The following is a 20,586-nucleotide window of genomic DNA, read 5'->3' as shown; positions in this document are numbered from 1 at the left end:
GCAGGGCCACACACCGGGGAGAGAAACATCAAGTTAACGTTCCCCTGAGCATCATGAATTCGAGATGGCATTTGCAGCTGCAATCGGGCTGGTGCATATTTAAATTTCAATTCTGCATCCAGGGTTTGAATCGCCAGAATGAAGGTGTGTGTGTGTATCTTTGGTGCTGGATTTATTACCGCACTTAAGTCATACCGGTGTATGGGGCTGGAAAGGGCTGCTAAATGGTCCGATAAGGCGCCCGGGCAAGGGGTGATGATCAATAAGAATAAAACATACATCATGCATCGCAAATAAACAGCACTATCTCGGTCCAGCTGGTGCTGGGCAATCGTCTTAAAAACACGGATCGATAGCTGCACTAGGTGGCCTTAAACGAGTGAAGCTAAACATGAAATGGAGCCTGAGAGCCTATGCAATTAGGGTGCTTGTCTTGCTCAATGTGGGGAGAAAATGCATTCTTTTAATATGAAGTAGTTTTGTTGTTTTTAAAACATTTATAAAAAATTCTCGGAGATTCTCGGTCTACTTTAAAAAATGGGTAGTTGTGGCATGATGTGAATTCTCTTTCAAATTTGAAATTTAGGGATAGTTCGATAGAAATATGAAAAGTGGTAGAGAGCAAACAAACAGGAGGACCTAAAGAATCTATCACAAAGGGTTAAGATCATCGTTATGGTTTCAAGATTTCCATTTTGTTCCGCTAAGATAGCTGAGATCTGCGACAGCTCTGTAATGACTATTGTTTGGGCATTGAAAAACGGCCTGTATTTTATCGTGCTCAAGATATCCCCCGGAGCCTCGGGATGGATTTTTTTCTCTGTTTACCAAACTTCAAAAATGGCAAACTCTAGTCCACAATTGTAGGATTTATGTCAAAATAATAGTACTATAAAATAATAGCGTTCGCGCTACAGGCTAGGTGAGCTTATAATTTGCCAGATATTTTTCACTTCCAGCTCGATGTGATGCCTGTTGTCGTCATTTTACGATTGCCGGCACGCATACACTTTCATAGCCCAACCCAGGTGGAGGTCCGCGCAACAAATTGCGCTTGTCCATGCTCGGGCAACCGTGATGGTTTTAATGGTGCGTTGTAACAACTATAATCTCAATGTCCTGCGGAACGAAACCGCGTGATTAGTGCGTATTACCAAAACAAAACAAAAAAAAACTAAATTTCTGTCAGGAAAATTTTCTAATATTTTCTTTCCATTTTCGTCCTACGTTCGCATCCCACCGGCACGGGCGCGGTGTGAGGTCCTTCCACCTTCCATAATCCATAATCCAGTCCGATGCAACAAAGCGTCCCTTGAATGGCGGCTCTTCGGACGCGGTTTTACGCGCAATCGAGCTGGAGCTCACCACGCCAACCGAGCCCGCCTCGCAGCCCCAGCAGATATTGCGTGTGACATTTGTTTCAGGCGAAACCCGGGTCTCGTATTTTGTGTAGAGGCAAGATAAATATTTGCCGATAAGAATCATCAAATTTCAGGCTCAGTTTCACTCCGGGTTTTAGCATTCCGGGGTAGTGGCAGTGTTGGTGCCCGCTTCGTTTCCCTTCCAGCGGGGTTGGTTGTGGTTGCCGGAGCGGTTCGGTCGACAGCATCGGCAAGTTATGCCTATAGATCAAACCGGCCCTTCACAAAACGGGGTACCGAGTATTGCTGCGTTCGGATTCGGCACAAAACTGTAAAGTTTTCCGCTAGGCGCGACTCGAAATTCATCGTCGGGACGGACCTCCCACGTACGCGGGTCAGCTGCTCGAGACGGCGGTGGCGGTGTGAGATCGTAGATATGTGTCATAAATTTGTCCCTACCGGTACGGCGTCCACCGGTAGAAACGCATCCAAACGCGAGGAAGATGAATGAGCCAACGCGAATACGGCGTGGTAGAGATCACCGTTTCCGTAAAAAAGGGCACCAATGGTGGACATGTGGAAAAATCTTCTATCCTGAAAGGGTTGAACAGGCGGCCGTTGTCAATGCGGTTGCCTCCGATGCGTTACTGCAAACGGTTGGGTCGCGCGCAGGTCAGGAAAGATGTTAATCTTTCGCTCAAAATCAAGCTCTTTCCTGTGCGGCTTTCGGGTTTGTCATTGTTGTCCTCGTTTGGTTATAGATGCAGCTGACCAGCCGTGTGGCGAACGTGTGTTGGTAGTTCTTGGTATATCGCTGACGTTTGAGGTCATCGGCAAGCTTAAACGTTGAGTGCATAAAGTTTATATTCTCTTTCTTTCAGGACATTTCTTTGTCCTGTTTTTTGTGTTCCTTTACAACAGCGTTTGCAATACCCATTGCAAAAGGAATATGTTGTACAGATAATTCAAAAATACACACACAAAAAAAAAATCCAACTACCACAAAAGAAACTGAAAAACGAATCCTTTTTTACACTCCAATCACTGTACTGTTGCTGGATTGCATGCCCAGGACTTTGCGACTACCTACGCATGTTCGAAAAATGTAGCACGACAGTGTTCGAAACATGTTGCGCAACACCGTGCTGTGCCGGCGCATCGTTCGTGGTCCGATATCGCGCCTTCCGCAAAGGAAACCCACGGCTAGTCACGTGTTCCAGTTTCCAAACACCCCCGGTTTCCCGGTCGCAGCGAAAGGGTCAACAAAAGCTGCAGGAAGATGGCAAGGGTACGCCGGGCAGGCTGCCGGGCTAACCCGGAATATGCTGTCACGCATTCGGCTGTTTGTGTTCGGTTCGGCTCAGCTTTTCCTCCGGTTTGTTATCGTGCGTTCGGCTGGGAAACTCCGGGTCCGAAACACGCCCGAACGCAGTTGCACACACCGCAAAGGAAAAACCCGACAGCGGAAAAAAGGCTGCACGTTCTCACGCGCGATGTGTTCAAACTCTCTCGCTCTCTTGAACTTGCTCTCTGGCTCTCATTTTCGCTCTCTCCCGCCGTTCGATTTTTGTGATGTTTTGCATTGTTTACACTGACGGTGGATGGCAGCGGCTGGTAGGTGCTCTCGTGAAAATTGACGCACGAAATTTTCTCACTTTCTCTTGTGTTTTCACTCCGCGATAGTGACAGCAAGAGGTTCGGGTTTTACCCTTGGTGTTGATGGTCGCTCGTGCAGCTCGCTCCGCCAAATGACGACCAAAACGCAGCTCCGATCCTGGGCGCAACTGTCCCGACGGAGTGACGAGGGTTCAGTTTGTTCCTTGCATTTGATACGCGAGCATCCCCGTGTCAGAGGTACGGTAACGTAAACGGTTTGCTTCACCGTCCCGCACGGTGTGGAAGTGAATAGGAATCCTGGGCAGAACGCTGCGCCTGTGGTCGGTGAAATGTTGATTGGCAATCAGCGATGTGCACGGTGTTGCATGAACGGCTAACATTTATGCAATCAATAGCCAAGTGATCGATGCACGTGCGCCCCCGCTTGGCACCGCTGCAGGGTGAAGCTGGATGCCCCCCCACCCCCCCCTCGAGTGTACGGTATCATCTGGTGGGAAAATTGTCGATACCGATCGATGCTGCACGCCGAATCAGTGTCCGTTGTGATGTTGTCTGATTGTAGTGTATAATTGAATGAAAAGCGTTAGTGTGTGTGTGTATTAGTGTTTCATCAATCGAAAGAGGTAATGATTGGTTTACTTTACTAAAAAACTTTACACAAAAGCGCATAAGTGGTAGAATCACAGCAAAAGTGTTTACAAACATCATCAGTTGAAGTAGCAAGGCGCATTATCAAACAGTGCTGTTTGCAAGTGAAAACATTGGAATGTGTCGGAACAAAATGGAAAGAAAGTGTACTTAAAAGGATAATGTGATGAAGATAGCATGCATGAAAATTCATCAAACTTACTTCAAACCAGTTCACTCTGGATACATTCAGCAGAAGCTTACAGAATTACGACCACTTCCAGCAGTTCTTAAATGAAATTCTGAGTAAGGAATTAAACTGAATTTTAATCCTGTTCAAATTTCCACCCCGGTCAATGGACTTCTGGTACAGCAAACGCATCGTCTCGAGACGTTTCAGCAGCATTTGCTTAAAGCTACGCTCCAGTTTCGGGTGTGCTCTCGCAACACTGACCCTGACTTCGGGCGAAGTGTTCCTACGCGAAATGGGGTACACCGAGCGTGCAGCACCGGAAGCGCAAAGTACCGGTGACACAATTGTTCCCGTGCTCGCATTTGTTTATAGTGCCGGGCTGTATAAACTTCCTCCCCGATACAGTGTCCGTGCGACCGTGTTCCAGTGACTGAATTTTCCACGCCGTTAAGCTTGGGCGAAGAGAAGCTTGACAAGACCAAGAGGTGTTTGGTGGCCCCTGGTCTTGTTGGTAAATATTGTGCTCAAAAGTTATGTATGTAAGTGTGTGTGTGTGTGGGCAGTGCTGTGTGGCCTGCGGGAGCACAATGTTCGGTGTCGAATGAGCGGTACCGAGTCATGGAGAACCTCAAAAAAGGACAGTTGGTGGTTTGAAAATAGCACCAAAGTGGCAGTGTGGCATCGATTTTCCACTTAAACTTCGATAGAGACCGTAAACTATTTCACAACATGCTCGGGTGGTTTGCGATAACTCGGGCCAGTGATGGGGCTCTGGCACCGAAAGAAGGCGATACAGGGGCCATAAAACAATCACGAGTAAAATGAGAAAATATTCATCTAATGCGAACGCACAACAAAAAAGGAGAAGCCACACTGTCACTCGGCTCGGTGGATGGAAGATGGATCTAGCCGTGCCTCGTAGCAACTGTCTTCGAGGATAGGAAAAACGGATCTATCGTGAAATCGTTCTCTCTCTGCCAGAACCAGCAGATCCCTTCTGTAGCTGAGGCTGAGGGATGAAAAAGGCCAATCCAGCTTCCAGGGTCGCTTCGCTACGTCTGTACCGCCAGCAAAGCAAAGCGGTACGGTATCTAAGTGGCGGTAATGAAAGGCTTTTCCATTGGAGCACGGTAGCAAAAAGGTTCGAATGGTTGCTTCGTAGGAGGGATTAACAATTTATTCAATAGAGACAAAAGTATCCTCCCGGCTTGCCACCGATTCAATCGTCTTTCTTCATTTCCGTGCGATCCGTTCTATTCTTTCCGGGTTTCTGCAGAAGCTTACCTTTTCGACCTTGCTCGACGTGTGGCGGAACTGCTGCTGCTCTAGGCAGGGATACCGACTCGAATTCGCAACGAGCTCGTAGCTATCTCAAGGCCAAGAAGAGAACCCCATTCCGCATTGTAGCGTAGAGAAGAAAAGCAGACTAACACACACAGGAGAGAGGAAAAAAACGAGCTTCCCAGAGTGGAAGTGTGTATCCCAGGTCCACTTTACGTACCGGGCGCGTTAGTCGTCCTTTCCAATAGGGTTTGGCGGGTGGATGGAGTCGACCGAACGGTATCATTGATCCCGAGACGATGCTTAGGATAATGCTGAGTGTGATGAGACGAGGTAGAGGAGCTGGTTTTGGGTGCGTATCGGAGAAAAAAAAGGGTAATAAAAGGGATCCGCCCGAAGACGATCTTGGGATGGTAGCAGCGGACGAACTTTATATCCAGCTTGATAATCAACTTTTCACGTTAGGGCCAATTTTCCACTCCGTACGCAGAAGCGTACCTAAGTACACTGGTCACACAATAGCAACAGACGGAGGAAACCAAGAAGACCCATTCGAATGGCCCGTTACGGTAGAGTCAACTCGTTCCGTGACGATGGTCATGGGACGATCAAGTGAAAATTGGCATGTTCTCGTCGCGTGTGATGAAGACCCGCGGGGAACTGAGCGAAACCGATATGTCGCATTAACAAGCAGCAGGAAGGAAGGAGCAGCCCTTTTTTTTCTTTCGTGTGCCCTTTGACCTCTCTCTCTCTCTCTTCAAGTTTCCAGTTTTGGGCAGTCTAATCTTGGTAGTCTAGCAAAAAGGTGAAAGTGAAAAAAAAAATAGAAAAACGGACTATAGTTTTGAGGGTTAAGAAAAGTTTTGCCAGGAAACGGTTGTACTCGACGGTGGCTACGGTAGAGAAGTTGGGAGAGTACGGGACGGTTTCCACTTTTCAATCAGCATGTTAGCAAACGTATCACACGTTCTATTTTTATTTTATGCTTATCGTCGTTCTGAGGCGAAACCCGTCCTATTGTCCCGGGGATCCACTTTGCCGATTCCGTACCGATGGGTGTGATGCTGTGAATTAGCCGACAGCGGATAGGTTAAGGGATGCGGACTGGCATACTGAGTGCCGGGGGGGAATCCGAAGAACTGACGACTGAACTTCCTTATTTCCGTTCCAATAACAAACGCCCTCAGATCGCCTCTTTGTGTTGGTGACAATCTTTTCCCATCCCATTTGTGAAGGACCGTCTTATCATACCTTATAGGGGGGAAAAAGCTGCTTTAACAAATAGAATAAAATACCGTTCTGCTCCGAAAGCGTAAGGTGGAGATGGGACATCTTAAGAAATAATTTACTGTTGTTTTAGTCGTCCAAAATCCTTAAAGAAGGGTTTAGGGATAAAGTTTGTTTTACTGCGCTTCTGGTTTACTGTTCCGCAGTTGGATCTGACCAATCGAGGTTAGCAATCATCCCCCCCCCCCTTCCTATGCCAGATGGCCACAGTTTTCTGTTAGAAGCCGGTCAATGTGAAGAGTCGCTCAGTTGTTTGGTTTGGACCCACCAATCGTGATCGTTTCTTCAGCCGCCGGTTCCATCGCCATGCCATGCCGGTGCGGCGCCATACTGCTGGTAATCCACCATCGACGCCACGATTGTTAGCGCATACTTTTCTGGGCTCTGCTGCCATAAAAATTAACCCATCAACCCGTGGATCAATTAATAAGACAATTAATTATCAGATTAGCTGACCCCCGAGATCGGGTCGGGATGTCGGTGAGCCGTCGGTGAGTTTTTTTTTTCGTACCTTGTGTTTTTGTTTTCTTTTACTCAGCTTTTGATTTCCGAGGGATTATGCTTTTTGGCGGTCTGTTTCGGCGGTCAACCCCATTGCTTCTGTTCCCCTGCAGTGCTTCTGTTCTGTAGTGACGACGGAGTTTGGATTTGAAGTGCCGCAGCAAACGGCGAATTAGTGTTGATGAAAATTGATATGAGGTCCGGAATTGGTTGCGCGATCTTCTCCGCCCATTCGCGGAAGGTTTAATGGAGTTTGAAAAATGACACAAAAATGCGCCTAGCATTCTTATTCCACTAGAGTGGTTCTGTTTTGTGTGGCGAGCTTTTCTTTCTTTATGGAAGGACATTTTTCGCTGCTGCCGTACTATCAGGTTCCCCTAGGACACGTGGTACTACTTGAACGGTACAATGTATTCCGGCGAGGATAGCACTCTTAATAATTTCTCAGAACTGCTGCTTGCTTTTGGGAAATGCTGGAAACATTTACTACCCGTCAAATGAAATAATGGTTGGTCGATTGTGATGGTTGCGCTGCTGTCGACTTGAGTGTCAATGTTCTTTGCCGAATGTTGGGAGCGATGGTAAAGTGGGTCAACGCAAACGGTGGACCCATAGCGCGACCATGGTGAAGGCTGGCAAAAACCGTGGGCGGAAGCGACTTGTGGAGCGCATCTTGACGAACGGATACCATTTGCGTAAGGCAAATCACCCTCGCAGAACAACCCCTATCTCCTCTTTGCTTCACACGAAGATCAGAAGCAGAACTAAGCGGAACTGCTAAGGTACGGGAAGCCATGCTATTTGGGGTAAGGACTGGCAGCGGCAAACCACTTGAGACGAGGATGTTATTTTTTCCTGTTCTTACAGGTTCCGTTTGTTTGATTATCATTTAATTTCGAGACGTTCTGCTTTAGCTACGGTTTCGCCGTCCGCTATGTCCGAATGGAAGGAAGACGGCGGGGTTACAGGATATGCGCACACCTAGAAACAGGCGGAGCTTAGGTTGGCGGTTTTTTTGGCATTTCCTTTCATTCGTTTATTCTTGTAAGTGTTTGGCCTAGCGAGAACAAGGATCTACCACGTAAACGTCAATGAAAAGATAGCCTTATCCTGAAGTTTGGTAGAGTTTTTTTCTGTCATTTTGTGTGTGTGTGTGTTTTCGGGGGGAATAGAATTTGTGCAGCAGATAAGTAATTAAACCGACAGGTCTGGGGCCTGGAGTACACCGTTTTTGCTCCGCGGTACGTACGACCACCACCATCCGCGTACGCAAGCAAGAAAAACCGTTTACGAAGGAAGGAGAAAATCAAAATAGTTGTTGTATGCACATCGACCTGGCGGGTTGGTTTACGAAAGCGGACGGCCGGCGGAGAACTGCGACAACGGGGGCAGTTTAATTAATTTTTCTCCCAATACCTTCCGTTCGCGGGCTATGTACACGGTACGCGGTTCTGCGCACCTAGACCCGGTACCGGTACTTTGCGCGAACGAACGAATGAATCTGCAGGCCGCGGAAATTCGAATGGAAAGGGCTTCGGTTCGATTGAGATTGAGTTTGTTTTAAGGGTTGAGCGTTTTCCGATGCATTGCGCGCGTACTCTTATTTCGCTCCTGTTTGCTTGCCGGCTGGTGTGGGGCAAAAACTTGACTGTTGAAACAGGCCGGATGCAGGAAGGCGAAACCGGGCATCCCTTGCTGCCAAAATCCGCAAACCGAGCCAGTGAGCCAGTGCTAGAGGGGGGGACCCGGGAAGGAGCCTGATTTGAATAGAAGAAATTGCTATTTTACTTAAGCTACCACGCTTTCCCCCGCACAGGCCGGCAGGAACCTGCCGAAACCGGCCGATTTTGTCGAGGTCCTATCGCCACGTTTCCAGCGCCGGCGTTTCGTGGCTTGCTGGGGGAAATATAAGCAGTTGATGTTGTTTGTTTGCTTTGTTTCCGCCCGTGTGTGCGTGTGTGTGTTTTGAGATTTTGTTTTCTGTTGAAATTGATTTTGGAAAGTTTTCCTAAAACCCTCGCCTAGATTCCATTAGCAGGTATGCAGATTTGCTGCCAGTGCACAACTTCTTTGTTGATCTTGAGCGAACATTTTAAAAGCAACATGTTTTCCTAACACTTCTCTGCACCGGAAGGTGGATAAAAAACCAAATTCTATTATGACCGTTTAAAGGTGTTTCTTTTACAACAAGCTTTGCAGAAGAAGCGTTCCATGAACGAGGGCCAGAAAATTGTAACCGTGCCCGACCCGGGGGAAAAGTCACCAGGTTTGTCGCACGACGAGCACCAGTTTCCCCTGGTAACGTTGGACGAAAATAAAGCAAAAAGCCTGCACCCGTCGGTACCGTCTGTCAAGAATTCGGTTCGGTTAAATTAAAAAAAGGTGAACTTTGATTCCTGCCCCACGTGCACGTGCTCGTGCACATTCCACGCAGGCGGACAGACCAGAGCAGGGGGGCCTGGGATCACGAAAACATAGCATAATGAAATTATAAAGCAAATAACTCAATTTAGTCTCAAGTGGGACGATTGTGGCTTCCAAAAACCCCGGGTTCCGACGTGCGTCCCGCCCACGGTCCGTCCCGTTAAATTATACCCCGTCCCCACTACCCCGGCAAACGAAAACCGGACTCTGTTTGCAATGTTTCGCCTTTCCCCGAACTATGATGGAGTATCGAAGAGATGGTGGATGTTTATATTTTCGCTCGTCCCGCACGGCGAGAGTGTTCCCCTTCCGCCTGTGGCGAGAAGGTTCCCCATTCCGCCCCCCCCCCCGTTTCCCCCGGGCCGAAAAACCTGCTAATGTTTACCAACTTTACAGTTAGTCGAAAAGTTGGTATTAAACCGAGCCTCCCGGCACACGGCTGGCCGACTGGTTGTTCGGCTGACCAATGTTGCCAACTGTCAAAATTGGTCCCGCCAGGTTGCCAAGATTGACGTGTAAGATGCACGGCTGGTGGAAGCTGCACGGGAGGAAAGGAATTTTAATTAAAAGTCTTTTATAAATCAATTTGTCGATCCTTGTGTCGGGAAGGGAACGGGGAACTTCGGCGGGTCTGATGTGTTTGAGGAGGGCAAACAGTTTTGGCAACGTACACGACACATAGTTCGAGCCGGTCCGGTGTACGTTGGACAGATGGTGGCACGTATCGATTACTCCGGAACTCCGGTTGCGGAGAGTTTCTTGTTCGCCAGGGGTCGATTGAGGCTACCGTCCGGCAAGAATATCTTGGAGCCTTCGAAATGTTGGAGAGGTTGGGAAATTCATTTTGGGCAACAGGCTAGTTGCCTGGCGACATCAGAAGGTTACGGCGAAAAGAAACGGTAAGCAAATGTTACCGTTTCGCTAGATCTATGAAATTGCGCAGGAATATTGAATTCTTTTCGTCAGCCTGTTTCCCTTCGTCAATTTTGGATATTTATTGCGATAAGGAAACCTTAATCGAAAAGATCATTTGCCCTCAAAATAGCCAGGGAGTAGGTTGGCCTGTCGGGAAACGGCTTTATTCACGGTTCGCCCGATTGTCAAGTGTAATTAATAATAACGATTTAATTACGACGTCAAGGTCCCATCATGGTCTAAAGGGTTAAAGTTACCTTTTCCGTCTAGTCATTGAAATCAGATTTTTTCTTCTTCTCCTTCTCCAGAACCTTGGAGTTTTCTGACCGTTTTGAGTAACTTATTTTTAACGGAAAGGTCTAATGGTTGTTGTGGAAGGAGTTCTGTTTTCTTTTTTTCCTTTTTGTGAGTAAAAAGTTCCAATAAAGTGAGATCATTATCGAACGATTGAGGGGGAAAAAACAGTCCCGTCAGAGGAATCGGTTCGAAGAGAAGGACACCAAAAAACGCCCGTCCGAGACTCAATTCCAATCATCGCTAGCGGCGAATCGTGCGGTACAGTGGTCAACGAGCCAGTGATTTTTACCACGGAACACGCAACATCAGGAAAAGATCATCGTTAATTAGACACTGCCTATACGGGAGGTTCATCCCGTTCCGGGTTCGATGATGCCAACAGGACCAAATGATTTCACGGTCGATGTGCGATTGAGTGCGCCATCTTTCTACCACCAGACCTGATGGTCGTTTGGCTACCGCTGGGACAGAACTCCGGCCGAAGCCCGGCGGGATCTGGATGCCTGATGCAAGTGCGAGGCGGTTTCGATAAGGCCATCAATTAAATTTTCCCGCCTGACTAGAGCCGGGGAGTTTCCCCGTTCCGGGGCAAGCTTTATCCTAATGATCTTCTACGTGAACTGGAACGATGGGCAAAAAGGATACGGGAGGAAGACGTTTGGCGGGCGCACGGGTTGGCGAGTTGTTGATATTTTGGTGTGTGTGTGTGTTTTTTTCTCCGATCCCCTTTATTTTCCTTTATCACCACGCGTAGATAGATGGTTTTATCCAATCGATTCTGACCGTGCGTCATTGAGATTGGTTTCAGTTAATTAATGTTTGCGAATTGCGCCCTTACCGCGCGACTGAACCTGTGATTAAGATGGTCGAATTAAGATCGTTTAAAACAGAACCCACTACACCCCCCCCCCCCCACAAGCCAGACATTTTGGCAACATGTTTTCCTTCATTTCCCCCCCGCTTTTATACCTTTCTCCTTAGGAGAGACAAAAAAACGGAACGGCGTAGAAAATGTAAGATCGGCTTCAAAATGACATACCGTAATGGTTATGATTGTTGGTTTCGTCTTGCGGAGGGAAAAGTTTCTCCTTTTATGACATTTACTCCCAGATGCTTTTTTGTCCTCGCCCCCTCCCCCCTTCCCGGCCCACCTTAACCGTCCTCTTACGCTCTTTTAACGACGGTAGCTGTAACGAATCTGTAGCACCTGTGTGTAAAATAGATCGTCATCGTAAAAGCGCACGCGAACGTCCCAATGGTTTGCGGTTTCAGGGGAGAGGGGGGGGAGGGGGGAGGGGAGGTACTGGTGCCATTCGAGCCTGGAACAGGAGCCCTAAAGCGCCCGAGGACTGTGGTAACCAAAGATTATGATGGTCGTCTCGTGCATCTCTGCCGCCTTGGAAGGTCCTGTGTGCGGTGTGTGTTTGCTTGTGTGCGTGTAATGTGATGGAATGTTTACGATTTTAATTAAGATTCGTAAATAAAAATGTTCGCTTAGCGTAAGGTGCGGTGCGGGGTGCCCCGTTGAAGATGAAAAACGCTTCACAACCTTGCCAAGGTGAGATGGTTTCGGTTTCGTCCTTCGTTCGATCGTTCCACCGCGCTTTGTGGTTTGTCAGTTCGACTGTGTGTGTGTGTTTGTGTGCGGTATCGAAATGAAAGTTAATGCTGATGTGCACTAAGATTGTGTGGAAGCATATTCACGGTTTTTATGGTTTTATGGCTACCGATAGACCCGACGGCTGGCAGCGCATTTGACCGAGGCACACATTCAACCGACGTGTGCCTTTTGTGCTGCCGGCGGGCATCTAATCTTATCGGTGAGTGGAAATGGAAAAACGGAAAATTTGTTCCCAAGCACATTTCACATGGAAATAAGGAATAAAGTTCGTGCAACAGTCGCTTTTTTTCACTTTTCGTTGTCGATTTTAGTGCTTGAACTGCGGTAAGTTGTACCAATAACTGGTCTGATTTGTTGGAATGTCTTTCGAAATGAGTCGCGATGGAATGAGTTAAGCAGCAATAGAAAAAGAAGCCCCTTTACGTAGATAAACTTGGTGGATAGTTTCACAGGTGGGTTAAATCAGCTGTATGTTATTAATCAAAAAAGGCTTCAAGCAAAATGGAGAATCTTTTGAAAATTCGCTTCTCATAAAGCATTCGGCACCCCGGTGTGGCGTGTGAACAAAAGCCAACCGCTCGGGGTTCATTTCCGTGAAGCACTATGATTGCTTATTATTGTAACGTATCGTAAAATCTTTTTTCTGGAAATGGGAAAGAATTCCAGCCACCATATTTCGCGTGCTGGCTTCCTGCTCGAGCCAATTTTCCGACCGTAGCACCGATGATGAAGTTGTTTGAATCGGCCAGATTCGGCAAAGCGACCGTACGAGTACGACCTTAAGACCGGCAATCAGTAGCATGAGTGTGAAAACACGCTTCTGGTATGGCCGCGGAAAGTACCCCTTCCACGCAAAAGGTGAAGAAACCGAACGTCGAACGACCTAATCTGAATCACAGTTGTATTATAATAAAATTTTATGTTTATATTTCCGCCAGGCGCTAGGATGGATTGGAGCTACTGTGGTGCCGCCTGTCGGCACGGCAGCTGGCCAACGGTCGTTTGCTGGTGCGTGGGGTGGTATGTCCGGCACGAAAACCGGAAACCGGAAAAGTTCTCGTGCGAAGGTCAGACGCTTTACTTCGGGAGCTCATTCCTTCAATTGCGATGAAGTGGGGGTTTTTTTTCGGTCCTCATTCGAAGATCGGGCTACCTTTTCACTCCCTTTGCGACGGGATTCCTTTTGCCGTTTCCATTTCTGTTTTCGGTACATCACGGAAAGGCAATATCTGGTTAATGGAAAATAAACCGTGAAAGCCGGTAGGACAAACATCCCGACCGAACCGCACTGAAATGTTGTCGGTACGGTAACCGAGGGTTGGGAGCAACAGAAGAGTGGCACGGCCTTCAATCGAATAGGAGGGAAGCTTTTTTTTCTTCTTCGTGAAAGTCGTGAAATGGCCGATAAATTTAGCAGCAAGTGGTTTCCCTTTCGATGCGTTCGCACGCTGAGCAGAAAACAGGACTCCTTCCGTGACTGCATGCCGTCTTCTTACACGGGACATGCGATCCGAGAGACATTCGGCAGAAAACTCGCCTAAGACTCGCGCCGCCAAAGCTAACAGTACACAGTACCGTACCGTACATTCCGCTATTGAATCGGGGTTTGATCCTCCGGCAGCCCATAAAGAAACGGTTGAATGAAAGCGGTTGCTCTCATTCGAAACCAGTCCGACCAGCTCCTGAAAGCTTTTATCTCAGCTTTCGATTAATCGCTCAGCTCGAATTGCGAGGTGGATTAGGGTGGCACGAACCGCCACAAAACGGATTCGGCGCTTGAACTGTAGAACTGTCGGTTGTCTGCTGGCTTGGCGAATCTTCACAGTGCAGCACATTTTCTCCACCATCGAGTGCATTTAAATTGCTTTTGATCGATTGCCGTACCAGCGTTCCAGCTATCCGGCCCTGTGGGCTATGAGGTGGGCGAAACACAGCCCACAGGGTGGTAAATGAGAAGCAGCACCACTTGCCTGGAATTCCTGGAACGGTGTTCTTTTCAAGTATTCTGCCCCGTGCGAAAAGGTACTACTGAACAGATTGGTTTTTGCAAAACTTGATTGTTGCACTGCTGCGTCCTTTAGCCGGAGTTCGTATGCAAGCGTCAGTGCAATGAGAGCAGCAAAAAAATTATCTCAGGTACGAATAAAAGCAACCGGTGCGGTGTTCTTCCGTTGTCAACCACTCCAATTAGACTGCTACGCAGTCACAAAGTGCGCGAGAGTACGAGGAAGAAAAAAAGGCACATCAACCACTTTCGAGAAAGGAAGCTAGTTTTAATAAGACGGTAAGGGTTTTTTTCTTTCTACCACAGCAGTGAGTTTGGCGATGGAGCACTTCAAAGGGAGAACCAGCAAACTACTCACCTCAAAATAGTTCCATCGGCAAAACACATCTTCACGAGTTTATTTGCACCTCGAATCGTTTGCTCGCGATAATATCAGATTCAATTGGTGCGATTTATGCGATCGGTGGTGGAATGGATCTGTCCCCTCGTACTCATCTTAGCGGGTCGGGATTTTTGTTTTCATTAAATTCCGGACCAATTGCTCTTCTGCTTCTACTGCGGTGGTAGAGCGACAGCATAGTTCTAGTGGATCATTTTAATGATATCTTTCTCGTACTTAAGCGACTTATAAGAAGCAGCTCATGAAATTCATTAGACAAAGCAGTGCGAAAGCGTACCCATAGTAGACGTGCACCGCTCGAGGATGCTTTTCAAGTGCAAGCGTTTTCTAATTTGTGTTGCTTCGCCGCCACCGCCTTCACTGCATTGCAACAAAGACATTCGTGGAGGTGTGAACAAGAGTGCCGCGTACCGGAGGATACAGGGAAATACGGACTTAGCGGTGAGAACAGCTTCATAAATTCGAAATGAGTAATTTCATTCGAACATCTCTTTGTACAGTTTGGCAGATAAATAAAAGGAAAGCTTCAAATGACTTAGCCAAGCGTTGAAATCTTGAAGTTTGTTTGAATATTTATTTAAAATGGTTATTGTTGAACATCAGCAACTTGCCTGCTTATCGAATTAAACACTTATACTTATTGCCAGCACTGTATACGTCTCAGTTGCAATCTGGGGGTTTCCCCCCATTTTGAGTGTGTGTATTCATGAATGTATTAAAATTTTTGTCAACCGTCAGTTGCACATGTTTTTTGCCGAGCGTGGTGGAAGGTGGTTCGGGATGTGCCAAGGATGGGCAACGGTGAAATTAAACCGAAACAGTGAGTTCGCTAACAAGCGGTCCGGGAAGCTGCCGATGGAGCGTCATTGTCGAAAGGCGAATCCTATTTGGCGAAAGCCGCCCCACCATCTCCTCCCGGCGTGGGGATTGATTGTGTACGTATTTTTGTTTTATTTTCCGCCTGTTTGGCGTATGCGTGAAGAGGAAGCGCCTTGTATGCACAACGTCGTCGGGAGAGGGTTGGCAAGATGATTCTCTGGCGACGAAAAGTTTCGTCCTGTGATGAGATTGAATCATAAGTGCCGCAGAGCTAGACCGAGCATGACAGAATGCATATGTATGCAAATTAGCAAACGTGCATAAGACACTCGTTTGCCGGATGCACTTCGTATGTGTTCGGGGAAACTCTCGCCCGTTTCGGGAGTGCTTGCATGCATGGAACCGAAACGGTTAAGAACTTTGCTACATCCCGTACCGTACAAACAAAGGCGTCGGTCCTTGCCGGCCGGGTGGGGGGGGGGGGGGAAAGAAGCAGCCAGAACCTGATAAGATCTCAGCTCGGCTTAACGTACCGAACAGGCGGGTGGGTGGGGTGCAGACGAATGCTGCTCATTTGCCGTCATCGGTGTTGTGCGGCGGGTCTCTGGTCGGCCCACATTCCCGGCCCACATTCCGACGGGTCGGGGTTTAGAACCATCGTCACAAAATTCATTAATTAAAAAGTGGCAACAAATGAATTTACTTGCCGCCTGCCTGTCTCAGGACACCTCCAGCTCGGAGGCGTTTGAAGCTGGCAGTGGAGGCGTGCGGATTACGTGGGGAGTTAAGAAGGTAGCATCAGAAGCTAAAAATTTTCCTTTCGGCCCAAAAAAAAAAACATTCCTCGAAAGCGTTCCAGTCCCGCGTTGTAACGCTGACATTCCATATCCGGGCGTGAAAGCTACTGCGGAAGTTGTGTTTTGGCGCAAAACGGCATCGTGATAACGAGAGAAATAGTTTCGCAATTTGATAAAACAAATACGTCAGCGGAAGGATAGAATAAAAAATACACACACACACACACACAACTTTCCCAAATTCCATTTACGCCGAATATGGTTCTTTGTTTCTCGCGTGTATGACGTCTCCGGAATGGGTAACATTTGTTTTGCAAATAAGATTTCTCATCAAGCGCGCACGATAAATAATGCAATTAATTTTATAAAAGCACACACACACACACACCAAGCGCACAAACTACTTCAATTGTTTGCAGGAAAAAAAGGAAACTAATGGCAAAGTGTTTGTATTGTGTCTGTCCTTTTTCTTCCAGACGGATGGCTTCACGTTCCGGGCGGCGGTCTAAATAAACTGTTGATTTTTCCAAGCAAGGCGTGCCACGTTCATAACTGCTGAAGAACAGTTCCGTGAGCAGGAGGTGGAGGAATAAAAAAAAACATTCATCCTTCCCCGCAAGTGTCGATCGCCATTGGCCGCATCGTTTATTGCTACCGAAAGGACGACGGAACAGTCACGTGCGCGTACTTTCCTATCTGCTTCCTCCAGCAAGCGCGGCGCGGGCACAAACAAAAATCGGCAAAAGAGTGTAGCTGATAATTGCATTTTAATTATCCCGTTCCTGCTTTCCACGCCGGATTATCCTCAAAGCGTCGGTTTAGCTTGACAGCGAGCGAGCGCGCGTCGTAGTGTGCGTTACGTACAGGAACGATCACGGGTCGATTGAAGAGCGTCTAATTGATATCGAACCGCCGCGAACCGGCGCTTCCGTGAACAGGTTGCGGTGAAGCTGATGATGGTGATGATGATCGTGGCAGATGGTAGTGGTGGTGATACCGGTGACGAAAGGTAATCGTTGCGTGAGGAAGTCATTTGGTCGACCGATTCATTAGGAAGCCATAAAATGAAGCGTTTCTGCCGGCTGACGAAAATAGTTGGTTGGAGCGTGTGAGACCTGGTGCTAGAGTGTGTTGGTGAAGGTGGAAGTGGAAGGTGTTGTTTTTACGTGCGTAACCGGGGTGGAATCGATAAGCAGGCAAAATAAGAAGTGTTTGATTAATTCTGCGGAACGGGGCAAGTTCTCAAACGTAGCTTCAGTGTGGGTGCTAGCCGGTGAAAGTGTTGTGAAAATCCCAATTCTTGAAACTTTGTGCAAACTGTGCAAGGAGTAACTTTTATTGACGCACCGACGACGACGACGACGGTGGTTCGTCAGCGGATTCTTTCTGACAGCGCTTGACAGCGTGGCAGCGCTACTAGGCCCGTGGAGCAGCAGTTGGTTATTGAACGGATAGGAAGAAAACAAAAAATTGCTCTCCCTCTGCCGCATAGGAAGCAGTGCCATCAAGACACTTCGGTGTGGCCATTTGCCGACGGACTCGAGAGATCGCGATGACTGCACTAAATACCGTCCGGTGGTATCAAGCACATCCGGCTACAGCTATTAGTAGAATGGCCGCACACAGCAGGAACGGTGGCGGTGGTGGCAGTGGCAAAAACAGCATCAACACCAACAGCGGCTGTAGCAACGATGCTGCTGCTACTAGCGCTGCCTCCGATTCGGCGAAGCGCACTGTCCGACCCATCGTCACCGCAAACTGCGCCGGCAACAATGCTATCACGGCGGTGGCCAACAGCAACCATCGAAGTCAACGAGGCGTAGTTAATTGCTTTCTACGATTTATTTTCCTTCGCAACATGTTCATCCTCCTCATCGTTGTCAGCAGCCTGCTAGTGTCAACGACAGATGCGGTCATCTCCAGTCGTGGTGAGTTAATAACATTCCATTCGAGGGTGTGTTTGTGTGTGTAAGTCATTTTTTTTATTGGTTGGGTTTTATCCGCCCGTTTTTGCCGATAGCACATACACACACACTCGCTTGTGCAGTTTTCTTGTGCAGAGCTTACGACACAGGGAACCTACGAGCTCGGGCACCGAACATCATAACCTCGGGCCAGCGCGTCCAGGGCGAGGTGTTTTGGTACGGGCCTTACCTTCCGCTGCTGGGACGGATCAGCTTAACCGCGAAACTTTATCGAAGGTTGGAAATGGTGCCGCTTTAAGCGATGGGTGAATGGCTTTATTACACGTCACTTGTAACGTTCGCGTTGTACCGGTCGGTTGGCTGTACCGCCCATCGGTGGATGGAAAACTTGAGGATGTTCTTGACATTTCTACGTGGCGTGACATTAATAAATGAAACAATTGAGTGAAACTCTCGTCGCGTGATCCGGATGCTAACGATAGTTCCGAGAATAGCGCCCGAAGGAATGGAGCATGTTTTTTGCAAGGAAGTCGAGATGAATTAAGCTATTTTTGCTGAAGAAACATTTTTTTCGTACGCAACATTTCGAAAGCAGCAATACACCGTTGCGAAATAAGGCTTTCTCGATCGTTAGCTCCCATTGCAGCCAGGCACGACCGAACAGATCATTGCCCCAATTAGTGACAGCAGTTGGGCGAAGCATTCCTTAGCAAAGTTTTACAACAAAAAAAAAAAACATGATTCCATCTCCAACCAACCAACCGTTCCATTCCTCAAAATAATGAGCGTTTTATAGTGCTCATAATTCCTTGGCGAATACGGACTATCTGTGCTTTATAATCTCCGAAACTATTTATTGCTCACTGCACAGGCAGTTTCGTCCCATAGCAGTCGTTATCGGTCCATCGCTCCATCTGGGGAAGGGAAGGTTAAAAGCTGTGTTGTGGCTCTTGTAAATCAGCCAACCGTCAGCAAACAAAAATCAAATCCTCATATCAGCAAATTCCCAACTTTGCACCTTCCGGTAGGTAGCAAAAGGATCCGGTCGGTGGGGGTTGCCGAGGCGGCTCAAGTCTAGTTTGTTCGGAAGGGGAGGGTTATTTAGTCATAAATCTTGTTCTGGCGCTCCCGCACACGCCGGTAGACGCCGGTAGACGCAGAAACACCTACCGGGCTAACCAACAGAACATGTGCACTTTCGAAGCGCTAAAACATCTTTGACTTCAACTTTCTCCCTCGGCCCCAACCCAGCTGAGTGGGCTGAGTTTTCGTGGGTGGGGAGAGCGGGGATGCTTTGGAAGGTGGTCGTCTTGCTGCAAATGATTTATACCGACACCGCGAAACCGAACCGAAAGAGACACGCCTCGGTGAAGTTAGCAAAGCAACTTACCGCACGACTTTTCGGTTGCTAGTAGTTGCCGGACTCGGCGGTTCTTGTAAACAGACAAAGAAGAACGAATTGATACGACCAAAACACACACACACACACAAACAAAAAAACAACTTATACACCAGCGTCAGATTAAATGTTGGAGCTCAACCCATGGCTCCGCACAACAACGACCAATGTTACAATGTGCCGGTGTGGGAAGGTTCGTACACAAAAAGTGGCTCCTGCAATTCGTACCGAATCAGGAACATAATGATTTACATCAAACGCCATTAAATTACCATAAATAACAATTTATCTATTTCCAGTGGGTCTTCGAATGTGGCGCACTTCCATATGGATCGTGCCGTGGACGCGGTAGAACGAGACGGTAGGGGGGGTGGAGTCTGTTTTTCGTTGGTTTGGTCTGGAAAAGGAGCCTAATTTTGCTCCCATTAAACAATTGAAAAGTTCCTAATGGACTTTCCATCCATCCATCCATCTATCTGACCATATTTTTTGCTGCCATTTCCGAGTGGCTACGGTGCTCCCGAAGGTCCCTTATCGTAGCGGTCCTTTGTGTCCCGTTTATCCTGCCGTGTGGCAGCAGGGCGACAAAAGTGGGCACCGCAACCGTCCCGCAGCGACTGATCTGCCTACTCCCCCCACGCGGCACAATCGAAATACACCAATGCAATGCAATCAACAAAATCATGATACTGCCACGAGACAAATCCATTTTCTTATCCACAGTTGAAAACTTTCAACCACTCTTGTCCACGCGCTTACGCTTTTCCGATGGTTCGTGGAACACGCCACGGAACAACAGTGGTGGAAGGCGAGACAGAGGTGCTTGGCAAAGCAGAAGCTGTAAACTTTTTGCCATAAATCAAGCAGAAGACACACCGCCTGGCGGCAATGTGCAGCAGCAGCAGCAGCAGCAGCCGGTGAGCGGCAGTTGAGGGATGATTCCCTTAAACGGTCGGCAGGGAACATCCGTGGACGGGCGTGTATGTACGTGCGGCTAAAGGTTACATGGCGGTGGTGGAAATCGACCATGTCCTTGCTCGCTTCGGTTTACCTCAACGTCCGTCAGTGAACGGTTTTTGGCCTCAGCTGTTCCGCTGCCGGATCAAGCACGAAAAAC

The 20,586-nt window shown here is 48.0% G+C and overlaps 1 protein-coding gene across 3 annotated transcripts in view; it reads left to right on the top strand.

Moving 5' to 3' along the window:
• The first annotated feature begins 3,135 nt into the window (after window positions 1-3,135).
• LOC118508473 (neural cell adhesion molecule 1) overlaps window positions 3,136-20,586 on the top strand; it is a 179,682-nt gene continuing 162,231 nt past the window's right edge. Inside the window, exons 1-2 of one of the 3 annotated variants that reach the window (XM_036048283.1) lie at window positions 3,136-3,601; window positions 16,622-18,073. In XM_036048283.1, coding sequence (XP_035904176.1) covers window positions 17,698-18,073 — 376 coding nt within the window. In that variant the 5' untranslated portion in view covers window positions 3,136-3,601; window positions 16,622-17,697. Of the gene's footprint in view, window positions 3,602-3,656; window positions 3,912-16,621; window positions 18,074-20,586 lie in introns of those variants that run through there. The other 2 variants (XM_036048286.1, XM_036048285.1) reach the window with 2 other exon arrangements.

Source organism: Anopheles stephensi, chromosome 2 (assembly GCF_013141755.1).
Source record: "Anopheles stephensi strain Indian chromosome 2, UCI_ANSTEP_V1.0, whole genome shotgun sequence".
NCBI classification, from domain to species: Eukaryota; Metazoa; Arthropoda; class Insecta; order Diptera; family Culicidae; genus Anopheles; species Anopheles stephensi.
This window is presented reverse-complemented; position numbering and strand designations above follow the sequence as displayed.